Here is a 19122-nt window from a genome sequence, read left to right on the forward strand (position 1 = left end):
AATGTAGAGTGATGTTCTGAGACAAATTGCAATTGGTATTTATTTTTCATTATTTGTGGTTTTTGAGTTATTTAGCTGCTCTCCTGTTTGCAATGTCAGCAATCTGGTTGCTAGGGTCCAAATTACCCTAGCAACCATGCATTGATTTGAAAAAGAGACTGGAATATGAATAGGAGAGGCCTGAATAGAAAGATGAATAATAAAAAGTAGCAATAACGATATGTTTGCAACCTCACAGAGCATTTGTTTTTTAGACGGGGTCCTTGAAACCAAGGACTGACAATTAGGAGCACCCAGTGGATCATAAAGAGTAGTAGCCGTATGACAGGAGAGGTTAGGGAACATTCCGTTTTTTTAGTAGATATTTCTAAAAAATAAAATATATTACAAAAATAATTTGTGGACCCAAAAATCATTAAAAAAAATCTTAGGCATTACATTCATTTTGGCTAATTTTGTTTATTTAGAACTAGGGATGCATCGAATCCGCTATTTTGAAATCGGCCGAACCCCTGAATCCTTCGCGAAAGATTCGGCCAAATTCCAAACCAAATCCTAATTTGCATATGCAAATTAACGGTGGGAAGGAGAAAACATTTTTTACTTCCTTGTTTTGTGACAAAAAGTCACGTGATTTCCTTCCCCACCCCTTAATTTGCATATGCAAATTCAGGTTTGGTTCGGCCTGGCAGAAGGATTTGGCCAAATCCAAATCCTGTTGAAAAAGGCCAAATCCCGAATTGAATCCTGGATTCAGTGCATCCCTATTTAGAACCCAATATGGTTGATGATATGGTGTTGATAACAGTGTGAGAAAACAAGACATTTCCATAAAATTCAGAGGCTGTAAAAAAAAAGGCGTATCTATGATGGCATTCTATAAAACAGAGGTTTTGTTCTAGGGGAACAAAAAGCTTTGATATAAGCAATGCATGGGGAGAACATACTGCAGACTGCACTGGTATTTACATAATCCTAATCAAAAAGGCATAACGTGACAGCCATTCTCCATATTTACATACAAAGGGCTAAAATATAGGACAGGTACCTTTTATCAGCAATATGATGTCACATGCTGGGACACATGCAGAACCTCACACCTGCAGAGCATCTGTCTTGTGCAGAGCTAAGAACATTTGTTGGCGAGACAAGAGAAAAAGCAGAGCAGTGATAAAGCAGTCCCTGATTCACAGACACAAGATTGGGGAGTGATCATGCCCCACTTCCCCTTCATCCGGTTCTGGGATTCGAGGTTGCAACGCTGAACGGGTCAAGCCCCAAAACTTCTGAGGTGAGAGGTCTTTCCGCACTGCAGTGAATTTCCATCCCATGTGACTTCCACAGACCCTACATTGTGCAATTGTCCAGGCAAACCTGTGGGTCAGATACAATAATAATAAATACAGCAAGTAAAACATGGAGGACAGAAAGGGCGTGCTAAATGGTTAGAGAGAAAATCAGAAATTATAAAAAAAATCTATAATCGGAAACAAAAGGCCTTGTAGGGAGGAACGGAATTCTGCGACAAGATACATTGATCTCACCAAAGCCTGACAACATGGGGCACTTTGCATATACTGCAAAAACAGAACTAATACAGCAATTAAAGGGAAATAACATCAACAAAAAGGTCAGCCTGTTGGTAAGAGAAGCTCTGCAGACGGGAGAGACAGAGGACAGGAGCAAACAAATACTGGATATTTAAGGAGATGGCAATACAAGGATGTAGATACAGGACTATAAGATCGTACAGAACACGGGATTCAAGATAAAGAATAGGTTTTTATTTCATTTACTGCCATGTCAAGCACAGAAACCTGTAGCTCTAATGCTGGACCCACATGGGCAGACTTGTGGAATTGAAAATCAAATGACCATGTGACTCGCAAGCACATATTAATATAGAATACATTTATTAATATTGATAGTTATATATTGCAGTTGCTTCTGTGTATTTCTCATATAGCTAATGAGCATAAATGTCCATACATCTTTGGACAGAGAATTGATTTCTAATTTTGGTTCTGTACATTGCCACAATGAATTTTAAATTAAACAACTCGGATGCAGCTGAACTGCAGACTTTCAGCTTTAATTCAGTGGGCTGAACAAAAAGATTGCATAAAAATGTGAGGAACTAAAGCCTTTTTTCTTTTTATTTAACACAATCACTTCATTTCGGGGGCTCAAAAGTAATTGAACAAATTAAAAAACTGACAATAAAATGTTCATTTCTAATACTTGGTTGAAAACCCTTTGCTGGCAATGACAGCCTGAAGTCTTGAACTCATTGACATCACCAGATTCTGGGTTTCCTCCTATTTAATGCTCTGCCAGGCCTTTACTGCAGCGGCTTTCAGTTGCTGTTTGTTTGTGGGCCTTTCTGTCCCAAGTTTAGTCTCCAACAAGTGAAATGCAGCTCAATTGGGTTCAGATCAGGTGACTGACTTGGCCATTCAAGAATATTCCACTTCTTTGCTTTAATAAACTCCTGGGTTGCATTGGCTGTATGTTTTGGGTCATTATGAAACGCCTCCCAATCAATTTGACTGCATTTAGCTGGATTTGAGCAGACAGTGTCTCTGAACCTCAGAATTCATTCTTGTGCTTCTGTCCTGTGTCACATGATGGATAAACACTAGTGTCCCAGTGCCACTGGCAGCCATGCAGCCCAAGCCATCACACTGCCTCCCAAATGTTTTATACATAATGTGCTATGCTTTGGATCATCAGCTGTTTCACGCCTTCTCCATACTTTTTTCTTGCCATCATTCTGGTAGAGGTTGATCTTGGTTTCATCTGTCCAAAGAACTTTTTTCCAGAACTGTGCTGACTTTTTTAGATGTTTTTTTTTTAGCAAAGTCCAATCTAGCCTTTCTATTATTGATGCTTATGAGTGGCTTGCACCTTCTGTATTTACTTTCATGCAGTCTCCTCTTTATGGTAGACTTGAACCTACCTCCTGGAGAGTGTTTTTCACTTGTTTGGCTGTTGTGAAGGGGTTTCTCTTCACCATGGAAATGATTCTGAGATCATCCACCACTGTTGTCTTACGTGGACGTCTTTTTGCATTGCTGAGTTCACCAGAGCTTTCTTTCTTTCTCAGGATGTACCAAACTGTAGATTTTGCCACTCCTAATATTGTAGCAATTTCTCACATGGGTTTTTTCTGTTTTTGCAGCTTAAGGATGGCTCGTTTCACCTGCATGGAGAGCTCCTTTGACCACATGTTGTTTCTTCCACATACAAGCACCCCCCCCCCTCAAATCAACTCCAGGGCTTTTATCTGCTTCATTGATAATGACATAACAAAGGAATTGCTCTAGTTCCTCCCATTTTTACGCAATCTTTTTGTTAAACTCACTGAATTAAAGCTGAAAGTCTTCAGTTCAACAGCATCTGCTTTGTTTCATTTAAAATTCATTGTGGTAATGTACCAAAATTAGAAAAAAAGTTGTCTCTGTCCAAATATTTATGGACCTAAATGTATGTGCCAGATATGATCAATGGTCAGCATCTTTGATTGTTTTTTTTTCCGGCCTTACTGTTGGCATTAGGTGAAGCTAAAGTATTCCATAAAGTACAGATGTTTCTAGGGAACAGGGAATAAAGTGTTGCCAGCTGTCATAATACTCACCCTGGGAACCAGCTGTTCTCTATAGAAGGACGACCCACCAAGCTCAGATTAAAAGCTTTGTAGACAGTCAGAGTCTCATGAACATAACCATGAGGATTCACATATGCAGCCATCGGACCACAAAGTGATAAACTATAGATAAAGAGAATCAGGTTATGACTCGTGCTTGCTGGAAATTATCTTCTTGATGCAGCCCAGAAGATTAAAAACCAAGCCCTTCCAATCACGCCATCATCTCTCCACTAAAGGGCACATATAACCGCCATTCCCCAAATATGAACCCATATAAGGGAACTGCTTTTAATATCACTTTCCTTATAACCAAACAACATAACTAACACTAAGGGGGTTATTTATTAAAGCCTGAATGCCTGACTATAAAATCCAAATTTTTCGGGATTTATTATACCCGAGGACGGAAAAAATCAAAATCCGAAAATCCAGCATCTCAGACCTGCCGAAGTTGTATATAAGTCAAATAGAGAACTCCCGAAGATATCCTCATCTGCGTTGGGTTTGTTCAATAATCTGAAGATTTAGAGTTTTCGGGCGGAAATCCGAAAAATTTGTACGAAATACAATAATTAGATATTTTCAGATTTTGATAACTCAAATTCATTGTTAACTGGACTCACCTAAAGATCTCGTTCTTTGTGGTAATCTCAGTGTCAGGACAGTGCTTACAACACAGCGATGTACACTGTAGAATTATAGTATTTCATTCGGATTAGTACAAGTAGAACTCAACTACAGATACTCAAGTTAAAGGGGGAGGTTATTACTTTACTCATGATGTCAAGCTCGCAACGCAGACGCTGTATGGCATTTCCAATCTGCAAAAGCTGGATACGTAACGCATCATCAATAGGGAGACAGGCTGCGACCCGGTACGAGAAATCTGTAAAGAGGAAGAAGGAAGATTACAGAAATAAACCATTGGTTGAGGGAACAGCACAGGCTTCTTAAAAACAAGTGTATGTTTAGAGATTTACAGTTGTGTTCAGAATAAAAGCAGTCCAACATCACTAACCTGATCAATCACTGTTTTTAGTAGAAATTATATTTATACATGGCAAATAATTGACTAGTAGGTGTCAGAGTAATAGAAACCCAACAGACATGCATGCTGCTGATTCTGTGTTATTTAATCATTAATTGAGGCTTGTTCCAAATAATAATAGTGTTCAAAATAATAATAGCCTGTTCCAAATAATAGCAGTGTGGAGTTCAATTAGTGAGCTCATTCATTCTGTGAAAAAACAGGTGTCAATTACGGCCCTTATTTAAGGAAGAAAAGAGCAAATGTTGTGCATGCTGCTTATAGTGCATTTCTCTCTGAAAATCTGAGTTAAATGGCTTGTTTCAGACATTGTTCAGAAGAACAACATACCTCGATTAAAAAGTTGATTGGAGAGGGGAAAACATAAAAAATGCAGAAAATGATAGGCTGCTCAGCTAAAAATAGCTCAAATGCTTTAAAATGGGCGTGGATAAAAGAATAGTCAAAATGGCAAAAACTCAGTCAATGATCAGCTCCAGGAAGATGAAAGCAGGTCTAAAGTTTCCTGTGATACTGTTACAATTAGAAGAAGCCAAACTATTGGCAAGAAGCCCCCACAAAGTCCCATTGTTGAAAAAAAGGCGTGCTGAAGAGCTTACAATTTGCCAAATAACACAATGACTGGCCTAAAGAGTAATGGTGCAACATTTTGTGGACTGATGAAAGCAAGATTGTTTTTTTTTGGTCTAGGGGCTACAGGAAGTTTTTCAGACGACCCCCAATAAAGCTATTATAAGGATTTTGAGCTTTATTCACTTTTTTATTACCCTGCTATTATTCTGAACACAACTGTATATAGAACAAATAACATAGCTCTTCAAAGCCCATTAAATGACACAGGTACTAATCTGCATCTGTGCCTGTATGTTCTACAACATGCCTAATGGTGGCACAGTATAAAAACCGGAATGCACATTGGAGCAAAAAAAAATAAAAAGTCAAATGAAACTATGAAAACAGAACAAAGGCATATGGGGCTGGCTGGACAGAATGCACAGATGATAAGGGGGAGTTAGAGTAACAGAGAGATAAGGGTATGGCACAGATCTTACCAATAGGATTCGCTGGCAGAGAATCATCTCGCAGATTCTCATCCCACTCGTGCAGCTGTAGTTTCACTCGTTCCATAAGGGAATCCTGGTGCATGACACGGAATTTGCTTTTTACTTGCAGGCTGAGTACAAAATCATCTCAAAGCAACAACCTGACAACATGCAAATGCAGATTTATTCCTTACTAAGCTACTTTGTGTCCAAACACGGTCACCCTTCAAACTAGCCACTGAATTACACAACTCACGGACAAACCACTCACTGCTGCCAGAACAGAGCCCAGTCGCTTCAGCAAACCATTTCCTCCCATTAGAATACACACTTAGGGACAGATTTATCAAGATGTGAGCTCAGATTTTAATAAATAAAAACTCACTCATGTTCTATTCATTCCTATGGGATTTTTGGAAGTGTATTTATTAAATAGTGAGTTCCAATTTTCACCCATTGATAAATATCCTTCTAAAACTCCCATAGGAATGGATAGAACATGGGTGAGTTTTTATTAATTAAAATCTGAACTCACATTTTGATAAATCTGCCCCTTATTGTAATTATTTAAAAAGCCTTCATACATTTTCACAGTTCAGCCTCTAAAAACCCTCATACTACTGACCTCACACATTTATACACTGAACTACACAGAGTAATTTGATATCTCTCAACCCAAATGCATTACATACAAATTAATTCTAAGCGCAGAGATAACTTGACAATTTATAGGTAGCGGCAAAAAACAGTCTTCTTAAAGGAGAAGGAAAGGTTAAAACTAAGTAAGCCTTATCAGAAAGGTCCACCTAAATATACCAGTAAACCCTTTAAAGTAGTGCTGCTCTTAGTCCCCTGTCAAAAGAAACACTGCATTTCTTACTTCTATTGTGTACACATGGGCTTCTGTATCAGACTTCCTGCCTTCAGCTTAAACCTCATTGCCCTGGGCAAGAGCATGCTCAGTTTGCTCCTCCCCCCCTCCCTTCTCTACTGTAATCTGAGCCCAGAGCAGGGAGAGACTCAGACAGGAAGTGATGTCACACCATGTTAATACTGCAGCTCCTATCCTAAACAAACAGAAAGTTTCTAGAGCTTTTTACTCAGGTATGGTAAAACATTCTACAGAATAAATATAGCATTCTAGCTTGCACTATTGCAGCTAATCTATTGGCAAAAAAATGCCTCCGTAGCTTTCCTTCTCCTTTAAGGGGTGTGTATTTGTATATATTTATGTTAAACGAGTAGTCCGGTGCATCGCCCTGAACCCATAGCTAAGGGGAAATCCTTTGCAGGCAGAAAGAACGTCGGCAAGCACTCCGGACACTGCTCTGAAGGATAAAACGTTGAAGTTTATTTCAGTAATTTAAAATCAGCATCCTGATGCGTTTCCTATCATAGATAGGCCTATGATTATGTATCAGTGATACGAAACGTATCAGGATACTGATAATTTTAACTTACTGAAATAAACTTTAATGTTTTATCCTTACGAGCTGTGTCTGGAGTGTTTGCCGACTTTCTTTCTGCACACTGAACTACACAGACTCCGTGCAAACATCACTGCTCTTGTAAAGGGGAAACAACCCGCATTTGTGGGACACTTACTGCATCATACAGAGCATACAGCCAGGAAGGCCAGGAGGTCAGACTAGCACCAAGGAACTTCCTCTGTGGAAACACAACACACAGAAACATAGAAGCTTTATCATTTAAAAGAAGAATAGAAAATGTACAAAAGGATCAGACAGTCAAGGAATATTTCTAGTTCTAGTTGCCTCCAGAATGATTTACTATACAGAGTTCACCACCAAGTAAAATACTACCAGAAGTAGCCTGTAATACAAATTGCTTTATATAAGACACATTAGTGCCTTATATAAAGCAATTTAGTGTATATACACATTACAGTATAATATAAATATATATGTGTTAAAGGATATTGTCAGATGGAGAATATCAGATGGCTCTTGATATTGTCTGGACCCGGATTTACATTTTTTCCGATGGAGCTTGTTCTTTCTACCGAATGACAGCACTAATCCAATAACAGCTATTGTTGTTTTAGTGCGACTTAAAGGGGTTGTTCACCTTGCAAACTCTTTTTTTTTTAGATTGTTCCCCAGAAATAAAGACTTTTTTCAATTACTTTCCATTATTTATTTTTTACTGTTTTTCCAAAACCTAAGTTGAATGTTTGTGTCTCTGGTGTTTGCAGACACACATAGAAAATAGACAGTCATTGGAAAAAAGTATTTATTTCTGGTGATCTATCTGAAAACAACTAGTTGTTTGAAGGCGAACCACAACCAATCACCCCAGTTCACAGTATCGACCCTCCCAATCACGTCAACCCCAATTTGTCCAATGGTTTCCCAGTGCTCATGTTCCTGGACAAAGATGTTGGCTACCAAGTAAACAGTTAATGGAAACTGTACCCTGCGATACTTGTGAAGCCACTGGCATTTGCTCTGTGGGCTGCGGCTGCTCACTGGCTTATTAGCTGGGAAAAGCAGACGCCGACTTTGAGAGTCCAATTGCAGAGAAGTCATGGGACAGGGTAAAACCCTCTCTGGAAGGATTTTCACCCGAGCCAGTTGAATCCTGGAATAAAACAAAAATAACAAATATTACTATTAATTACTGTATTATTTATCCTAAAAAAAGTTTCCCATGAAAAATAAACAAGATTTTTTTTATATGAGCCAATTACAACCCCATTGTAAAAGCCTATTTAAAAGTGTTGTTTACGTTTGAGTTAACTTTTAGTATGATGTACAGAGTGATATTCTGAGACAATTTGTAATTGGTTTCATTTTTTTTTTATTTGTGGTTTTTGAGTTATTTAGCTTTTTATTCAGCAGCTCTCCAGTTTGTAATTTCAGTCATCTAGTTGCTAGGGTCCAAATTCATTCATTTGAATAAGAGACTGGAATATGAAAAGGAGAGGCCTGAATAGAAAAATGAGTAATAAGTAAAAAGTCTTAATAAAAATACATTTCTAGCCTTACACAGCATTTGTTTTTAGATGGGGTCAGTGACCCCATTTGAAAGCTGGAAAGAGCCAAAAAGAAAAACTATAAAAAAGAAAAAATGTCGGCCAGTTGAAAAGTTGCTTAGAATTAGCCGTTCTATAATATACTACGAGTTGATTTAAAAGTGAACCACCCCTTTAAAGGAATTGTTCAGTATAAAAATAAAAACTGGGTAAATAGATAGGCTGTGAAAAATAAAAAAATTTTCAATATAGTTAGCCAAAAATATAATGTATAAAGGCTGGATGTGTAATATAATAGCCAGAACACTACTTCCTGCTTTGCAGCTCTCTTGGTCTCCACTGTCCCCCAGGCAGTAACCAATCAGTGACTTGAGGGAGGACCATTTGGGTCATAAACGTTTGCTTTTGAATCTGAGCTGCATGCTAGGGATCAAAAGCAAACTCACTGAACAGTTATGTCCCCTGTGGCCCCCCTTAAAGTCGCTGACTAACTCAGAGTTAGAGAGCTGAAAAGCAGGAAGTAGTGTTCTGCTATGTTCGACATCCAGTCACTCCAGCCTTTTATACATTACATTTTTGGCTAACTGATTATATTAGAATTTTTTTTTTGCACAGCCTATCTATTTACCCAGCTTTTATTTTTACACTGAAGCACTTTATACAGTAGTGTTCATCAACTTTGTGGCTCCAAACTTAGCGAAGGATGAAAAACCTAATGTCGGCAATTTTTCTGTTACTAGGAAATAAAATTTAATATAAGCTTCAGCTAATTTTATTAAGAAACTTTCTAAATATAATCAATTAAACATTCTGTACTGTTTATGAAATAACCAAGTTACTCTTCACTGTCCCACAGTCAGCAACTTCTCTCTCTTACTTTTCTCTTCATGCAGTAGGTGGAGTCAGTTTTTGATTGACAGTTAGGCATAATACATCCTTGGGGGGGTGCCTCAAAGATGTAACATAGCTCACTCTTTTAAAGTATATGGAAATCCTGTTTTTCTGCATGGAGAGTGTGCGCCAGAGTCAGTTATTTTGTTAGCTTTTTTTATTTGCGTTAGCTCTAAAACATCTACTAGGAAAGGGAGCCCCCCTAAAAGACGTATTAGACCTACCTGTCAATCAAAATCTGACCTAGACCTCAACATAAAGAGAGCATCGAGAGAGACAGGTTGCTGAGAGTGAATTTTTGAAGACTCATTTGATTATTTCATAAACGATACAAAATGTTTAATTGATTATATTTTGAAAATATCTTATTTTAATGAGATGAAGCTTATATTAAATCTTCACTTTCACAGTAGTTCCCCTTTATAGCTTTCCCCTTTTCTTCATTTTCCACACCCATCAGCCTGAGTTCTTGTTTCCAGAACTTGAAACCTCTGCCTTCCAATTGCTTTCACTTTTACAGTCTCAATCCCAAACTCGTGTTCTTCTCGACATGCATAGATTTCAGCAGTAGTTCCAAAGCGTGCTTCTCTCTGAGGACCACCACTGTTTAAAAAGGCAAAGAGTGTATTATTATTATTAACCATAATACAGAGCTGACATATTTTGCAGTGCTTTACTGAGATTAACCTGAGTACTTGTATTCAAACAAAACAATACCTGTGGCACAACTGATGCAATTGAATCCGTGATAAATGTTTATTTATCTCACAAAAAACTGTCACCTCTCTGAATGAAGAGTTACAATTTGCCATTGTGATTGGATTAGTGGAAGAGTTTTTTAGGATGAGGACAACTGCTTTCTAAACTAAGGTCTGTTGGGTTTAATGAAGTCGTTTGCACATGGATAGGAAACTGGCTACAGGGTCGGGTACAGAGGGTGGTTGTTAATGGGACATTCTCTACTTGGAGTAAGGTTCTTAGTGGGGCCCCTCAGGGCTCGGTATTGGGTCCACTTTTATTTAACTTGTTCATTAATGACTATGGGGAGGGTATTGTAATTAATGTATCAGTGTTTGCAGATGACACTAAATGATCCAGTCCAATAAATTCCATCCAGGATGTGGCATCCTTGCAACACGATCTTGACAAACTGGCAATCTGGGCAGCTAAGTGGCAAATGAGATTCAATGTTGATAAATGTAAAGTCATGCACCTGGGATGTAAAAATATCCAAGCCACTTATACCCTTAATGGGACTGCACTAGGCAAATCCATTATGGAAAAGTAACTTGGAGTCCTTGTAGATGATAAACTTGGCTGTAGCAAGCAATGCCAGTCAGCAGCATCAAGGGCAAATAAGAACTTGAGCTGTATTAAAAGGGACATAGAGTCACGGGAGGAGGGGGTCATTCTTCCACTGTATAGAGCACTTGTAAGGCCCCATCTAGTATATGCCGTACAGTTTTGGTCTCCATCCCTCAAACAGGACATTATTGTATTAGAGAGGGTACAGAGAAGGGCAACTAAGCTGGTAAAAGGTATTGAAAATCTTAGCTATGAGGAAAGACTGGCCAAATTGGGGATGTTTGACACCAGTCAGTTGAACTGAAGAAGCTGCTCAGATGAGTAGTGAAACCTCTTCAATAATTACTCAGCAAGTCTAGTTGCTCTAGAATTACTTATACAAGGTATGTGAAGGTAGCAGTTTTATCACAGCCATAATTAGATTTAGAACAATCTAAATCTAATTACACAGTATAACAATTATAGCTGACATTACTTAGCTCACACACCTGTATGCAAGCACAGCAAAGGTCCTGTCCCTCTGAATAAGACCACGCACCATGCTGACTTCTTGTGGCCTGGAAAGATGAAGAGGCAGGGTCTGCCCTGGGATTAGCATGACCTGCAAATTGGGCAGTACTGGAATCTGTTGGCAGCTGTCATCATCATGCAGTGTCCGTCCATGGAACTCTTCCATGTCCACCCCAAGATACTGTTATCACAAAGAGATAAACACGTTATTATCTAAACTACCACTGATATAAAGCGGAAATCGTTCAATACATTGCACATAAGGTCTAGCAGAATATATTTCATCTTACTGTTAGCTAATATATTGAGAGTCACAAGAAATGCTTCCTTGCTGAAATTAAATTGTAACCTTACAATCAAGGGTGGATGGGTACAATAAGGTTTAAGTGTACAGGAGTAAGTAAATGTGTATAATTCCTCCTGAAATCAAGGAAGATCAAACATATAGAGGAGGAAGTGTTTGCATTGGTGGAACCACTGATTTTGAAAAGTTAGGGACAATGAAACCCTTTATAATATATTGGAGGATGCTATGAATCCAACAAAGTGGTATGTAAGGGTTACATCCCCTTTAAAAGGACAAGAAACAAAAAGTGTACTCCCCACCCTTGGGCTAATGCCATTATTAATAGGTATTGGCAAGTAATAAATATTGAATTAAATAGTCACAAACTGCATGAGATGTTGGCAAGCTGGTATCAAAGTTGATGATATTTGGGGCTTCACTGTCCACAGCTTCTGGATCTTCCATATCCATGTAATCCTCCTCTTCACTCTCTGTTGGGGACAGAACTCTATGAATCTGAGATCGGATAACTGTTTCCCAGTAAAACGTACCAGCGTGTTTATTCCCCTTAAAGGGACAGTATACAGCCTTGTTTAACATGAGTGCAATGAAAAGAGCTTATGCACATCATAACTTTTCCCTATTGCTGTAAGCATAAAAAATTGTATTTTGTTATTTCTTGAGCTAAACAAGACAAACAGGGAGGCTGAAGCTACTCCATGTTTGATTCTAGTGAAACAGATAATTAGATTACCAGTATACAGCCCCCTCCCTTCACCCTTTGTTGTGTCTGTTTTGTTAACAGAAGCCCATTATACAGGTTGACCAAATACAGAGTAGCTTCTTAATGCCCTATTTAGCTGAGGAAATTACAAAAACCACAGCTTTATACCCAACTCACATTGGCTCCTTAAATTCCAGTGTCAGAATTCAACCCAATCATTTGATAAAATCTATTTTCTATCCATGGATTCCCACACTGTGTCCCCTTGAGGATAAGATTGAGGCTGATTGCTAATTTGTCGATTTAGATTATAACATTGTGGGGCCCATTTACTTAGCTCGAGTGAAGGAATAGAGGAAAAAAACTTCGAATTTCGAATGTTTTTTTTGGCTACTTCGACCTTCGATTCGAACTAAAAATCATTTGACTATTCGATAGTCGAAGTACTGTCTCTTTAAGAAAAAACTTCGACCCCCTAGTTCGCCACCTAAAAGCTACCGAAGTCAATGTTAGCCTATGGGGAAGGTCCCCATAGGCTTTGCTAGCTTTTTTTGGTCGAACAAAAATCGTTCGCTCGATGGATTAAAGTCCTTCGAATCGAACGATTCGAAAGATTTAATCATTCGATCGAACGATTTCGTTCGATCGAACGAGTAGCGCTAAATCCTTCTACTTCAATATTCGAAGTCGAAGGATTTAACTTCGACAGTCGAATATCGAGGGTTATTCAACCTTAAGTAAATTTGCCCCTGTGTGTGCAAGGTTCTTTAGTCCCCCATTTTCATTTTATGACCCATGTTTGTTAATTTATCAATGGTCCTGTTTGTTATAAATAACACTGTAAATCTCAATGTAATATAAATCAGTACTGCTGATGGAGCATTAGACTTGTAATCAAAATATTTTATTTCCCAACCTAGTTATGAGAGGCCCAAAACAAAAGTGCGTTCATCTTCAGAGGATCTAGTGGACCGGTCCCAATAAATTTGGCTATTCATGGCAAAAGCCTCATAAATGTTTAAAGGACCAGTAACATAAAAACATTTTTTTAAAAATTCATTAGTGCACAACGTAAAATAAACACTAAGACAAAAGAAACTTTTAAATAGCAAACAAAGCCTTTATTAAAAAATAACTTACATAATGTCCACTTCATGTCTGCTTCAGAAACGGGGAAAAGGCGACCCTCCATCCTGCAACGATCAATTTCTTCTCCCTGGCTAGTCACTGACAGGCATCGCTTTCATCCGCCTCCTGGTCTCCCGACGCACACTTCTTTCTGCTACTGTTGTGGGGAAGTGAGTTCGGCTGGAACGCAGGGAGCACAGTGTCAGCAGCCAGTCACGGGCACACAGCGGGAGCAGCAGCCACCACTACAGCTCCTACCCCAGGACTTTGCACATTGATCCAGCCGGCTCCAAGTTCCCACCAACTGGAGGCCCCTCCAGCCGAACTCACTTCCCCACAACAGTAGCAGAAAGAAGTGTGCGTCGGGAGACCAGGAGGCGGATGAAAGCGATGCCTGTCAGTGACTAGCCAGGGAGAAGAAATTGATCGTTGCAGGATGGATGGTCGCCTTTTCGCCGTTTCTGAAGCAGACAGGAAGTGGACATTCTGTAAGTTATTTTTTAATAAAGGCTTTGTTATTTAAAGTTTATTTTGTCTTAGTGTTTATTTTTCGTTGTGCACTAACAAATTTTTTTTAAAATTTTTTTTTATGTTACTGGTCCTTTTAAAGATCTAGCTCCGGTTCTGCAAACTGAAAAGTAACAACAGCAGCACCTAGGTGAGCCACAAAACTCACTTGGGAACAGTTAAATGCTTAGCTGTGTATTTGGAAAATCATGTATATTTGTTTAGACCCAGGGGATATGCATGATATTATTTAACACAAAAACACTTTAAACGGGTTGTTCACCTTCCAAACACTTTTTTTTCAGTTGAGTTGTTTTCCGATTGTTCCCCAAAAACAAATACTTTTTCAATTGGTTTCCATCTTTTGTTATTTACCGATTTCCCAAAATTGAAGTTTAATGTTCGTGTCTCAGTCTGGCAGCTCAGTGATCCAGGAGCAGATTCTGAACTGTTACAATTTGCTACATTTAGTTGATACAATTAGTTGATACATTTCACAGCAGTATCTGTGGAATATCAGCAACTACTGTATCAATTCTAAGGCTAAGGCCACACTAGGCGATAGCGGCGCGATTTGACTCGCGGCGACTTTTCGCCGCGACTTTTAAGCCGCAATCGCTGGGGAAACTTTTGCGCTGGCGTCTATGGGGAATCGCGAAAAATCGCCAGCGTAAAAACACACGCGGCGATCTTTTTTCTATTGTCGCTCGAAATCGCCTAGCGAGGCAATTTCGAGCGACAGTAGAGAAAAGATCGCCACGTGTGTTTTTACGCTGGCGATTTTTCGCGATTCCCCATAGACGCCAGCGCAAAAGTTTCCCCAGCGATTGCGGCTTAAAAGTCGCGGCGAAAAGTCGCCGCGAGTCAAATCGCGCCGCTATCGCCTAGTGTGGCCTTAGCCTAACAGCCGCCTTTAATGAGACTAAGGGATTTTGCTCAGCAGGGACAAAGATAACAAATGTATCAACTAAATGTATCAATTTAAACAGTTATAGTTGGCAAACTCCTTTCCAGAGCTGCTTTAGAAGGTGAAAAATGAAACTTACTTCAATATCAGAAAAATGGTCACTACTAGAAAATAGAAGATAATTTGGAAAAAAAAAGTCTTTATTTCTGGTGAACAATCTGACAACAACTGAACTGGAAAAAGTGTTTGAAGGTAAACAACCTTTTTAATGTAATACCCCAGAAAGGGGGATGGAATAGCCCTATTCCATTATAGATATGATTTATCCCTGAAAAACAAATTACAGGTATAGGATATTAGTTATAATGCTTGGGACCTGAGGATTTCCACCTTTATACATCATATCTAGGTATCTGAGTAGTCACCATAATAAGAATACCTGCACCGTCCAGCAACTGCACTATGTTACCTTTATACAGGTATGGGACCTGTTATCCAGAATGCTCAGGACCTGGGGTTTTCCAAAAAACAGATCTTTCCATAATTTGGGTCTTCAAACCTAAAGTCTACTAGGAAATCATGTAAACATTGAATAAACCCAATAGGATGGTTTTGCTTCCAGTAAGGATTCATTTTATCTTAGTTTGGATCATGTACAAATGTTTTTTTTTTTTTATTACAGAGAAAAAGGAAATAATTTTTCAAAATTTGCATTCATTGGATAAAATGGAGTCTATTTCAATAAAAGATTGAAATCTTCACGCAGACCTGAGTGCCGTGAGGTTTTTTGCACAGTCTATGGGAGACGGCCTTTCCGTAATTTGGAACTTTCTGTATAAAGGGTTTCCGGATAATGGATCCCATACCTGTTTACAGGAAAGAAGAAATCCCAACATTTAGCCAATTTTAAATTGTGGCGCATGCTAAACTCAGCTTCAGCTGAGGAATAAATATTGAGTCTATCATAAATCATGCTAACATTAAATAAACCCAATAGGCTGGTTTTGTTTTCAATAAGGATTAATAATATATTTTATTCCTTAATTCTGAGCTTTCTGGATAACAGTTTTCTGGATAACTGGTCCCATACTTGTATGTGGAAAGCCAACATATTATGGAGTGCAAAAGAGAAAGTGTTTATCATTTATTTTAGCTACTACCCAGGGCCGGATTTACATATGATCCACCTTACGCGTTTTGTACCCTCTGGTACTTCATCATAGGAATTTCTGCCAGTAATTACTCAATATCCACATTTAAAACCTGGATTGTCCCACCCTGGGTGGTCCCACCCTTTTACGTATAAAACCAAACAGTAAGGTACTCATGTTATTCCCTGTATCGTGTATAGGTAAATATAACGGCTAAATGATAGGTTAAAGGTTAAAATTAACCTGTGGGGCACCGATCTTTTTCAATTTGGCTCATAATAATTGAGTTAAAGATACTAGTAGTTACAAATAGTAGAAATTGCGATTATAGACCCTAGAATTTCACATCATTATAATAGTTCCAAAAAGTATATTATACTATATAGAATGTATGCCCATTCACTTCCATCACTTTGCCCTTAAGAGCCATTAATAGAAGTATACAAAGGTAGATCACATCACTGAACTCAACTGGATTTTAAATATAACATGTAACATCAAATTCATAATTTAGCCCTAAAGGTAAATTCATTTGTAGATGAAAAATCCAAAATACATCCCTGCTTGCCAGTAAACTCATAAGATCTCCTCCCCGGACTCCTAATCTCACCCTTTCCGTTCCACTAGGAGCCAATTAATTTGCCCGCATGTTGGACATGCAAATACCTACAATACGTTGCTCTATATAGCATCAATGTGGTGCTGGAGTCATTCAGACAAAATAAAAAACAGCTTCATATAAAAAAAAAAAAAAAAAGAAGAAAGGAAAGACTTGAATTAGCTGAATCGTTGTATAAGTGCTGTGCAGTCACATTGCAAAAACGCCAGCAATAAACCCCAGTTAATGGCCCACTCATAGCAGACGCCACATTGTTTTCTCACCGCAGGTTAATGACAAGCAGTGCCCCTACGTAGTCTTGTTCAATGGGGCAAACTAAGCTGAGCTCTACCCATCCGATTAGCAGGGATTCTTTATACAGCAACAGAATGAAAGGCATGCTGCAGACTGCACCGATTTCCATAAAGCCCTGCAGAATGAAACTGTGGCTTCGCCATCCAGCATGCCAACAATGCAATCACTTAGGACCATCATGTTGATTTTAAATACATTGAATTAGCAGGGAACTCTTTGCAGAATAGCCTGGATCAGCTGACTTCTGAGCATGGCAGATAGATACAAAGTTGCCCCCCGGGATTGAGCTATTGTTCTATATCACTATGCAAAGGTCATCTATACATCACTGTGTATTGCCTGACCATGGGAAGCCTTTAAACATGACTGGCACATACATGGAACATTCTATATAAACATGTGCTCAAATAAACTTCCCCAAGGCAAGTCTCCCGCTGGCTATGGTTCAGCTACACCCGCTTAGCTGTAATGATTTCAACGCGTGTCCCGAACTAGGGGGCGCTGCCATCATTACCCGAGCTTATAACTTGCAGCATATTGCCCATGTTATTGATGCCGGGATCCTCCTCTCCTTCGTCGTCAGCCATTGCTGTTTACCAGCAGTGCATGCCGGGATCGCATTCCCAAGCCCAATAGATGCATTAGTTGCGCTTCACGTGACACAGGCGTGCGCGTCAAGCCTCAATGTGGAAGGCACGCCTCAGACTGAAAGGGTTGATTTAATTGGATGCCTTTGCCAGTGAAGGCTTATGATTGTGTTACTAAGCAGAGCTCGTTTGACAGCAAGGTTGGCGGTATTCCAGACAAATTGGGCTACTAATTTAAAGCCCAGGCTGGTTTTGGAAGTACAAACTAGCCAAGGTACGGATTTGGGCTACTTTTTGGGCCTGTGGCTGGTTTGTACAGTGGAAACCAGCCAAAGTTTTTTCTTGGCAAGCCTGTGTCTCCCAATGCATGTTGGGTAATGTAGTTTTTGTTTAACAAGTTGCCAAGTTTAATGTAAGACTACAATATCCAGCATGCAATGGGACTGGCTTGTGTAGAAGTCAGGAGTTACCAGATTTTGGGCTCTTTATCCCAACCTCCCATTTTAAGTATTCTCACATTTTCCGGTGACTTTCCTCAATTTCAGACAAATTTGAGGCAAAAATCTGCTGGCCACCAAAATGTCTAGAGGTTGTGCTGTTTTACCAACACTTATTGAAATTGTTTATTTATTAGGTCCTTATGGGACCCCTATATCTTCTGCCCCCCTCCTTAGTTACATCCCTGGTGATGGGCAAATTATCCCGTTTTGCTTCATGAGAAATTTGAAAAGGGCGTGTTTTCACATATATTTATTTATTTTTTCATTGAAATATTTTGGGCTACTTTTGAAGTGTCTCTTGGTTAGTTGTGGGCTAGTTTTTAGCTGACTTGGGTTGGTTTTGAAAATTAAACCTGGCAACCCTGTTTGACAGTTCTGTGTGAGAGTGTTCTGCATAGTAATGATAGTTTTTCCACAACAACCCTGTTTCCATCTTTTTACTGATTTTTAAGAGTAGTTACAAGCAGCAGACATGGAAATATTTACCTTTTAAACTGCAGTGGACTTGTATGAAAGTTATAAAAATCAGTCACCATAACTAGTAATAAATACTACGTGTCTCTCTTGTATATGACTATTTGTTAACATATTCTGTAGAAGAAGTTATGTGCAAACATTTTTGGGCAAAATCAGTATTAGAGAGGCTTCAGATAATGGGCTGTTCACCTTTAAATGAACTTTTAGTATGACGTAGAGAGTGATATTCTGAGTCAATTTGCAATTGGTTTTCATTTTTTATTATTTTTGAGTTATTTAGGGTTTTATTCAGCAGCTCTCCAGTTTGCAGTTTCAACAATCAATTTGCTATGGTCGAAATTCCCCTAGCAACCATGAATTGATATGAATAAGAGACTGGAATATGAATAGGAGAGGCCTGGCTAGAATTATGATGTAACGACTTACCCTGGTGGGGGTTGGCGGGGACGCCCGCTGCACTCCAAGCGGGGACAACCTGCCATGTTCTTCTGCGCCTGTTCC

General features: G+C 39.0%; 1 protein-coding gene across 3 annotated transcripts; it reads right to left on the reverse strand.

Moving 5' to 3' along the window:
* Positions 1–170: 170 nt before the first annotated feature.
* Positions 171–17706, reverse strand: crbn.S (cereblon S homeolog). 3 transcript variants are annotated; one of them, XM_018261342.2, is made up of 11 exons: positions 17572–17706; positions 12115–12218; positions 11420–11622; positions 10080–10229; positions 8176–8341; positions 7346–7408; positions 5750–5834; positions 4420–4535; positions 4273–4337; positions 3638–3769; positions 171–1374 (listed from the first exon to the last, which is right to left on the reverse strand). In XM_018261342.2, exons 1-11 carry the CDS (start codon positions 17642–17644, stop codon positions 1188–1190), a joined length of 1344 nt encoding a protein of 447 aa, XP_018116831.1. In that variant the 5' UTR covers positions 17645–17706; the 3' UTR covers positions 171–1187. The 3 variants fall into 3 exon arrangements, with proteins under 3 accessions (XP_018116831.1, XP_041417639.1, XP_041417640.1); XM_041561705.1 differs by lacking the exon at positions 17572–17706 and adding an exon at positions 17027–17559; XM_041561706.1 differs by lacking the exon at positions 17572–17706 and adding an exon at positions 13592–14037.
* Positions 17707–19122: the final 1416 nt, after the last annotated feature.

Source organism: Xenopus laevis, chromosome 4S (genome assembly GCF_017654675.1).
Source record: "Xenopus laevis strain J_2021 chromosome 4S, Xenopus_laevis_v10.1, whole genome shotgun sequence".
In the NCBI taxonomy this organism is placed as follows: Eukaryota; Metazoa; Chordata; class Amphibia; order Anura; family Pipidae; genus Xenopus; species Xenopus laevis.